At 45.5% G+C, this 10,000-nt stretch overlaps 1 protein-coding gene across 1 annotated transcript in view; it reads left to right on the forward strand.

The window, feature by feature from the left end:
* The window catches only part of LOC122327219 (armadillo-like helical domain-containing protein 3), a 17,860-nt gene extending 8,351 nt beyond the window's left edge, over positions 1-9,509 (forward strand). Inside the window, 9 exon segments of the mRNA XM_043222432.1 lie at positions 6,190-6,291; positions 7,289-7,361; positions 7,437-7,494; positions 7,766-7,835; positions 7,914-7,974; positions 8,060-8,168; positions 9,108-9,173; positions 9,252-9,378; positions 9,454-9,509. Of these exon segments, the coding sequence (XP_043078367.1) occupies positions 6,190-6,291; positions 7,289-7,361; positions 7,437-7,494; positions 7,766-7,835; positions 7,914-7,974; positions 8,060-8,168; positions 9,108-9,173; positions 9,252-9,378; positions 9,454-9,509 (722 nt within the window).
* The last annotated feature ends 491 nt before the right edge of the window (positions 9,510-10,000 follow it).

Here is a 10,000-nt window from a genome sequence, read left to right on the forward strand (position 1 = left end):
GAGTGGCTGGTGTAGGTGTTCCGTGTTTGTTCCCAGGGCAGCGCTGATCGATCCTCGGGACGCCGTCACACTCCCCCCCCCAAGCGCTGTCCTGGTCCTGGTGGATAAAGCAGAGCGTGAATAACGGGAAATTTGGGGTGGGTGGGGAGTGACCCCTGACAGACCTGCAAAAGCCGACCACATCCGCGATAGGCCGTCGGCGTTGGCGTTGGCTGTCCCGGCGCGGTGTTGCACGTCAAAGTGGAAGTCCTGGAGCGCGAGGAACCAGCGGGTCACCCTGGCGCTCGTGTCCTGGCCCTGGCCATCCACTGGAGGGGTGCGTGGTCGGTAAGTAGGGTGAACCGCCGGCCCAGGAGGTAGTACCGCAGTTCCAGGACTGCCCACTTGACGGCTAGGGCCTCCTTCTCCACCGCGGCGTAGTTCTTCTCGGCGGGGGTCAGCTTCCTACTGATATATAAGACCGGATGCTCCTCACCCTCCTGGATCTGGGACAGCACGGCTCCCAGACCCACATCAGAAGCATCCGCCTGTAGTAGGAAGGGGCAGCCAAGTCCGGGGCTCTCAGGACAGGGTCTGAGGTGAGTGCGGCCTTAATCCTCTGGAACGCTTCCTCGCTGGTCGGGGTTCCACAGAACCCGCTCAGGCTGCCCCTTCCTGGTCAGGTCTGTCAGAGGCGGCTATGGAGGAGAAGTCGGGGATGAAACAACGATAGTACCCTGCCAACCCCAAGAAGGCGCGTGCCTGGGTTTTGTTGGTGGGCCTCGGGTCTCCTGGACCGCGGTGACTTTACTCTCCTGTGGCGGATCAGTCCTCGCGCCTTTCGGTAACCCAGGTACTTCGCTTCCAAGAGCGCCAGGTGACATTTCTTGGGGTTGGCGGTGAGTCCAGCCCGTCGAAGATCCCGAAGCACCCTCCGCAGGCGCTCCAGATGGTCTTCCCAGGTCTCCGAGTGAATCACAAGGTCGTCGAGATAGGCTGCGCGCACTGTTGGTGGGGTCGGAGTAAGATGTCCATTAGTCTCTGGAAGGTGGCTGGTGCCCCGTGTAGACCGAAGGGAAGGGACCGGTATTGCCAGTGGCCGCCGGGGGTGGAGAAAGCCGTTTTTGGCTTGGCTTCCTCTGACAGCGGAACCTGCCAGTATCCTTTGGTGAGATCGAGGGTGGAGATATACCGGGCCCTTCCAAGACGTTCCAGCAGTTCGTCTACACGGGGCATGGGATATCCGTCGAACTCGGAGACCTGGTTGAGTCGCCGGTAGTCATTGCAGAAGCGGAGGGTGCCGTCCGGTTTTGGAACCAGGACGATGGGGCTGGACCACGGGCTCGTCGATGGTTCAATCACCCCAACTTCAGAATTTGGTTTACCTCCTCTCAATAGCTCGCCGACGAGCCTCAGGGATCCGGTAGGGCCGCTGCCGGACGATGACGTCGGGAGGGGTCCGGATCTCGTGCTGGAGGAGGTTAGTCTGCCCGGGCGTGGACGAGAACACATCCGAGAACTGACCGACCAAATGTTGGAGTTCCGTCTTCTGTGCGGGAGCGAGCAAAGGCGTTGGTGTGTCGACGATCGGGCCCTCCTGAATGGCGAGTGTGGAAAGGTGTTCCCTAGTCCCCACCCACTTCTTTAACAAGTTAATGTGGTATATTTGTTCGGTCGCGTCGACGGTCTGGTTGGCGGACTCGGTAAGTAACCGGGCCAATCTTTTCCAGGATGGTATATGGACCCTGCCAGGTGGCCAGGAATTTGCAAGCATTGGTGGGGACTAGTACCATGACCCGGTCGCCGACCTGGAATTCCGGGGTTGTGCAGGGCGGTTATAGTGTCGGTGTTGTTGCTGCTGGGCCTGCGCGCCATGTGCTCCCGCGCAGGGCATCACCCGCTCAATTCGGTCCCGCATGGCTTGGACGTGTTCTACGACCGACCTCTGGGCATCCGCTGCTGCTGCTGCTCCCAGCAGCCTCTTTGCCACGCCCAGCAGGCCTCGCGGCTGTCGGCCGAACAGCAACTCGAATGGGGTGAAGCCGGTGGAGGCCTGGGGCACTCTCGCACCCGAAGAGGACGTGAGGGGAGCATCTGGTCCCAGTCCCGTTTGTCCTCGGAGACAACCCTTCTCAACATCTGCTTCAGTGTCTGGTTGAACCGCCCACCAGTCCGTCCGTCTGGGGTGGTACACTGAGGTGCGCAGCTGCTGGATCCGTAGCAGCCGGCAGAGGTCGCCATCACTCGGGACATGAACGGGTGCCTTGGTCGGTCAGTATCTCCCGGTATCCCCACTCTGGTGGACAGGGTGAAGAGCTCCTGGGCGTCGCTTTGGCGGTGGCTTTGGCGGAGTGGGATGGCTTCGGGTACGGGTGGCGAGTCCACGATCACCAGGATGTGTTCGTGGCCGCGGGCAGACCTCGGCAGCGGGCCCACCAGATCCATCCCGATGCGCTCAAGGGCACCTCGATTATGGGCAGTGGGATAAGTGGACTAGGGGAGGTGGCCGGGCGAGGTCTTCTGGCACTCGGGCAGGCCTGGCAGAACAGTTTCACATCTCCGTCGAGCCCGGCCAGTGGAAACGGTCCCGGATCCTCTTGATAGTGTTGGCGGCCCCGAGGTGTCCGGCCAGCGGGTGGGCGTGGGCGAGCCCAAGATGGTGTCCACTTCCCTCGGGGCACCACCAGGAGCCGCTTCTCCTCCCCTCCGCTGGGCGACACAATAGAGTAGGCCGTTCTCCACAATAAAATGGGGAAGAGGATGGGGCCGGGCCGCGTCTCTTCTCCATCCATGAAATGTACCTGGTTCCAGCAATTCTTGAGCCGGTCATCCTCCCGCTGAGCCCGGCCGAACGAGCCCCCTCCGACTACCTGTTGGAACACATCAAAGAATACATTAGTAGTATTCGGAGGGGACTCACCATCTCTTCCGCTGTCCGATGCTAGGAGAACGGCAGGCGGCGGTTTCCTCTCCCCTCTCGCCTCTTCGGCGAGGGCTTTGGGGCTGACAGGCTGTGTCGCGGTGTGTAGCGCCTCCTCCTCGAAACCCGGCCAGTCCCGCCCGGATGATTGGTACCGGCAGGTCCTGTACGAGGCCCACCTCCAGGGGCCAGCTTCCTCCTGTCGCCGCCACGGTGATGAGACGGGTGGAGACTTTCTGGTGTCCCCGTGGGACGCAGGTCAGTGGCAGCCGTTTCGGCGGTTCCGCGCGCGGGGTAGGAGGCGGGACTGAACCAGGCTGATGGTACTGCCAGAGTCAAGGAGAGGGCTCTGAACTTCCGTCCATTCAGGCCGATGGGGATTTCCGGTGCGGCGCGGGAAGCTCCCGGTGGAGACTGCAGCCTGCCAGCCACGCTCTAGAGGAGTTGGAAGCCTCTTCGGTTGGCATCGGCTCATCTCTCACGGTCGGGACCGCCGCCCTCTCCATCGGTCGCCGGGTGCCCTCCGCGCGCGTCGCTCCTGGGACACCCTCCGGGAAAAGATGGCGCCCGCTCCCGGCCTCGACGCTGCGCGGCTTCCGCCAGCTCGACCGCCTCAACCAACTCCATGACGTTCTTGGGGTTTTCATACCCGACCGCCTGGCGATAATTCCGGGAGAGCCCGCAGGAGCGGTCTATCACCACCCTTTCCACAATGATGGCGGGGTTGGTGTCCCATCCAGGAGCCAGTGTTGCGCTAGCCGAGTAAGTTCGGCGGCCTGGGTCCTTGCCGGCTGGCGAGACTGGAAGACCCACTCTTGGAAGGCTTGGGCTGCGAGACCGGTGATAGACCGACCCTGCCCAAGATTTCCCTCTTTAGGTCGTCGTATACATTCGCCAGGTCGGCCGGCATGCTGAAATAGGCGCGCTGGGGCTCTCCTGACAGCAGCGGGGCCAACGCAGCGTGCCCAATCCCCTCGGTCCCATCCTTCCGTGGTTGCGGCGACGCCTCGAACATCTCGAGATATATTTCAGGGTCATCGCTGGCGGCCATTTTGGGTAGCAGCTGTGTGGCTTGCATCCGGGGATCAGGCACGACGGGCGTGGTTGAGTGGCGCGCGGAGAGCAGCGAGCTCCTGCTCGGTCGTTCTGGCGGGTAGCCAAATGCTCGACGATCTGTTGCTGGCGAATGGAAACCTCTGAGAGGCGTTGGAGGAATTCCTCCATCTTCGCCGGGAAGCAGCGCTGCCTGGGGGAAAACAAAGAGAGAAGTTGATGTTGTGGGGAACCTTTAATAGAGGCGCGATAGCGCTCTTCCTTTTTCTCTTTGTTTCCTCCGTTCTCTTGCGCTTTAAAACTGCTCGCATTCTCCACCACTTGTGGCGAGGCAGAGGAAGCACAAGAGAAACAGGTGCAGTGAAAACCCGGAGAGTGTGTATTTATTAGACAATACACAGAAGGTGAGCGGTGAGTCCGGCGAGGAGTGCGGCGGTGAGTCCGGGTGGTGGTAGCGGTGAATCCGGTGAGTGCAGCGGTGAGTCGCCTCGGTGTTTCGTGCTTAGTAACGTGAGGGAGTCCACTGTGAGGTAGTAGGGGAAGTAGCTCAGGCAGGCCCGTCACGTTGTAGCTTCTGGGAGACAAAGAAAGAGACAACAGGTTAGCTTGCGTTTCCGAGTCTCGTGGCTCACTGAAGCCGCCGCCTGGCCGGGCTTATCTGGCCCGCGGCTGATGAGCTCCAGGTGTGGCGAATCCGTGTCGTTGAGTGGCTGGTGTAGGTGTTCCGTGTTTGTTCCCCAGGCAACGCTTGATCGATCCTCGGACGCCTCGTCACAATATATATATATATATATATATATATATATATATATATATATATATATATATATATATGTATATATATATATATATGTGTATATATATGTATGTGTATATATATGTATATATATATATATATATATATGTGTATATATATGTATATATATATGTATATATATGTATATGTATATATATATATATATATATATATATATATATATATGTATATATATATATGTATATATGTATATATATATATATATGTGTGTATATATGTGTGTGTATATATATATATATATATATATATATGTGTGTATATATGTGTGTATATATATATAATATTTTATATATATGTATATAAAACCAATTGACAACTAGGACAATAACTATAATGATAATTACATTTTAATAATCATTGTATTATAATAACTATAATATTTCTATACATTTTGATTATTGTTATAATTTGACTAAAACTGTATCTTCTAATTTAACAGTACCTGTAATGTTTTAATAATTGTTCTAATGTAACGATAACGGTCATGTTTTAATAATGTTTTAATAATTCTAATTTAACAATACCTGGATTGTTTTAATAATCATTTTAATAGTTGTTGTTTTAACAGTCGTTTCTAATTTAGAGAGAACTAACATTTTAATGATTGTTCTAATGTAATAATTAGAACTGTAACATTTTTAAGAATCATTAAAATATTAAAAATAGTGATATAGAACGGTCATGTTTTAATAATGGCTCTAATTGAACAATAATACTCATTCTAATTTAATGAAACCAATAAAGTTTGAATAATCTTTGTAATTTTAACAATAGCTGTAACGTTTTAACAGTTGTTGTAATTTAATAATGACGTCTAATTCTAACATTTTAATGATTGTTCCAATTTAACAATAGCTAACATTTTTTTAATAATCATTCTAATTTAAGAACTGCATAGTTTTATTTATCATTCTAATTTAAAAATAAATTTAACATTTTAATAACTATTCTAACTGAACAAAGTCTGTAGATAATTTCTTCAATATGCAATATTCATTTTCGGAAGGTTTTTTTTTTCTCTTCCCAGCTTTTGAATCATAAAAACATTGACAGCCAATCAGAATCATGCACGACTTTTACAAGCTGTGAGCATTTAAAGCGCGGACGACAAAATAGATTGGTAGCATTGGTGTTTTTGCACAGTGCAAGTAAATTTTTTAGTAAAAAAAAAAAAATATGTATGTGAGACTCCCACCTAATAAACTTGGATAACGATGGACATGAATTCAGCTAAATGCTCATTCGCTAACAACACGACAAGGGCCTCTGCGTGGATGTTGAGTGTTGCTACATGCTCTAAAGTGTGCTCTTTTTCAGAACAAAGTATGTACTTGTAGTATGTTGTATAGGTGCAAAAATCGGGGGGCGAAAGATCGTTTTAAAAAAGACTATTCACCATGCGTGCATTGTCTGTTTGCAGTGATGAATAATCCTGAGCTTCCTCTGGACCCAAACTTGCAGACGAGTAATCTTCTTATAACCTTCCTCAAATATTCCTCCATCGTAATGCAGGACACCAAAGGCAAGATATCACTCTTTCTCTCCTCTGTGCTGTCCAAAATCTAGCAGGCTTTCTGCGCCCCTTCTAGGGCAGCATCCAATTCCTATTTGCTATTGACTTCTGTGGAGATCGTTATTAACATGTCGCTACTCCTATTGGCATAAAAACACAAAGGACAAACATTGTAGCTAAAGTAGTCCATTTTTGCAGTGCATTATAGGGTTGCGTTCTCTGCAGCTTCGTTGCCAACCTGCCTTAAAATGCTGCCTAAGTAGGGAACTCACTAGAATTTGGAATGGAGCCATTTATTTATATTTATTGAAACCAGCATAAAAAACAAGGACGAACGTTTTAGATAAAATAGTACATTTTTAATTAATGTTATTCTTGTAATTATCAGCATTTTTCCTGCCTTGTCCACCATTTTGTTTTTTGCACTTGCTGCAGTGCATTATGGGATTGCATTCTTTGCGAAGAATGTGTGCCGTTTTAAATTTTTACAAAAGAAGGTAAGGCGGCATTACCTATACTACATGTTATAAAAGCTTCTATGCCAAAGTGCATTAAAATGCTGCCTAAGTAGGGCGCTTACTAGAATTTGGGACGGAGGCATTTATTTTTCCTCGTTTTAAACCAGTTTTTTTTTTTTTTAAAGCCAGTGGAAATAAACACCAAGGAAGCACATTTTCGCTAAAATAGTCCCATTTTAATTTGATTAATAGTATTCTTTTAATCATCAGTATTTTTCCGCTTTCCCACCATTTTGGATTTTTGTGCTTGTTATGATGCATTTTGTTCTTTCCAATGGAAGCATGTCTTTTTAATTTTTGCAATAGATGGTGAAAGTGCATTACCTTATCTACATCTTGGAAAAGCTTGTATGCCGAAGCACATGGTGCCTTAAAATGCTGCCTAAGTAGGGCGCTCACTAGAATTTGGAACGGAGCCATTAATTTCTCTCTATTTTAAACCAGGTTTTGTGCACATCTTACAGTAGTTTTTCTCTGTATGCTTTCAGATGAACACAGACTCAACAGTGCCAGGCTGTGCCTCATCATCCTGACCTGCATAGCCGAGGTAATGCATTGTGGGTAATTTGTCTTTTTCCTGTCAGTTCGTTCTCGGTTTGACCGTTTGTCCTCTCGCTGTCCGTTTTATAGGACCAGCACGCCACGCTTTCTCCATGATGATAACATGAACTTCAGGGTCAACTTGCACAGAATGGTAAGAGTCTCTGCTGAGGTCTCCGATCCAGAATCCAAATTAAGGCAGTGTTCTGGCATATAAAGCAGCAAACAGCAGCAATCCATTACGGAGCGGGACGTCCCAGAGCCTCGCTGCTGGTGCAGTAAATCCAGTTATCTAGACACATGAAAGCAGGATCATTTGTGCACTTTTGACTGAAATCAACCTTGGCCGGTCTTAAAGGGACCTTTCTTTCAAAAACGAGTGTTTTGAGTAGCTTTGAGTGAATCGATTCTCTTGTGCATTTCAGCCCATGAGGCATCGAAAGAAAGCCGCGGATAAAAACATCCCCTCTCGGCCTTTAGTTTGTGCGGTTCTGGGTGAGTCTCGTGATCAGATTGAGTGACGGTTGTTTTTTTTTTAGTGAGCGTTTATGTGAGTGATCTTTGCCTTTGCAGATCTGATGGTGGAGTTCATTGTTACTCATATGATGAAGGAGTTTCCTATGGATCTCTATGTGTGAGTTAATTGGCCGCTTTAAATACCGCGATGTGTAGATGATTGCGATTATGGTGAGATGATGAATGAAGTGGTTTGTTTTTAGGCGCTGCATTCAGATAATTCACAAACTGATCTGCTACCAGAAGAAGTGCAGAATTAGGATGCACTACACATGGAGAGACCTCTGGTCAGGTAGAGTCATTACTGTGTGTGTCTGAGCCAAACATGGGCATGGACTCTGTGTTGTTTTTTGTTTCTTGTGCTGATCTTTTTATTTTTGTTCATTGTATTTTGTTTTTGTTTTTTATAATATTTTCTTATTTTTTTTAATGTCTTTTATTTTTCTGTTTTTATTTAATTATTTTTATACACTTTTTAATTTTTTTTATTTTCTTCTTTTCATTTGATTTTGTTTTAGTTTTCCATCTTTTTATCCCATTGCTCTTGTTTTGGGGTTTTTGAGTTTTTTTTTTTGCAATTTTTGTGTATTTTCTTTAGCATTTTTCTTTAATTTTGTTGCTGTTTTTTTCAAATGTATTTATATATATATATATATATATATATAAATATATATATATATATATATATATATATATATATATATATATATTTTGTATATATATATATATATATATATATATATATTGCCTTTGCTTTTGTTCTTTTGGTTTTATTTATTTTCTTATGGATTCCTGTCCTTTTGTTTTATTTTTATTTATTTACATTTATTTTATTCTTTTCATTTTAACTTTCCTTGTTTTATTTTATTTTAGTCTTTGATTTGTTTGGTTTTCCGTCTTGTTTTATTATTCACTTTAGTTTTTGATTACTTCATTTGTTTTTCTTTCTCCTGGGCTTTTGTTCTTTTATTTTACTTTATTTTAGAATTTTATAAATAGTATGTAATTATAATTATATAAATATAAAATACTTTCAATTTATTTATTTATTTAATCATTCTGTTCATATATTTATTTAAAACCCCCATTTGCCAGTACCTCTCTGTCACCTCTGATATTGGCTCTGCTAATGAGCGAGTAAATCTGTGCTGGTCACAGATCAAAACGGTGATTATTTCAGTGTGAAATAATCGGTTTCATCAGATGGCCGTGTTTATTGATTGTGTTTTCCAGCGCCATTAACCTTCACAGAAGTTCCTGCTGTCTAATGAGACCGGCCTTCTGGCGAAGCACAATATCTTCCAGCTGGTTCTTCAGGTAAGTCGCACTGGCTCCGAGCGGCACTTTGTGATGTTTTTACGTTTTTCCCTCACAATTTTTTTTTGTGCGCTGTAGGTGGTGAACCTCTTTAACATGTTCATCACGTACGGAGACACGTTTCTTCCCACTCCCAGCAGCTACGACGAGCTCTATTACGAGATTATACGCATGCATCAGGTGTTTGATAACCTCTACTGCATGGGTAAGTTGTCCAGCTGCGCTCTTTATTTTTATCCATCATTAGTAAAGCACTAACCTTATGTTCATGACCCCGCAGTGCTGCGAGTTTCTCACCAACGCTGGGCCAGTGGAAGGAGCCAGCTAGTAAAGTAACTCACGCTCTCGTCAGCGTCAGGTGAGACGATACACAATCAGGATTTAATGTGATTAAATGATCAGTTTTAAGTATTATAAAATAAAAAACTGTGTTAAAAAAATCTATATATAGGTTTATTTATTTATTATTTATTGTAGTTTTTTTTTTTTTTTTTTTTTGCTTTTGATTTGTTTATTTTTTTACTGTTTTCTTTTGTTGCGTTTGTTTAGTTTTTTTTGTCCTTATTTATTTATTTATTTTTGTTGTTTTCTCTGCTTTTTTTCTTTTTGTTTTTGTCCTTTTATTTTGGTTGTAATTGGTTTTTGTTTTATCATTTGATTTGGTTATGTAATAACAATATATAATAACATATTTTATATGTGTGTTTATGTGCATGTGTATATATAAAACGTCATATATACACACGCACACATATATATGTCTGTGTACATATGTACAATATATTTATTATTTATTTAACTTATAATATAAAATCAATTTATTATTG

This window comes from Puntigrus tetrazona, chromosome 22 (genome assembly GCF_018831695.1).
Source record: "Puntigrus tetrazona isolate hp1 chromosome 22, ASM1883169v1, whole genome shotgun sequence".
In the NCBI taxonomy this organism is placed as follows: Eukaryota; Metazoa; Chordata; class Actinopteri; order Cypriniformes; family Cyprinidae; genus Puntigrus; species Puntigrus tetrazona.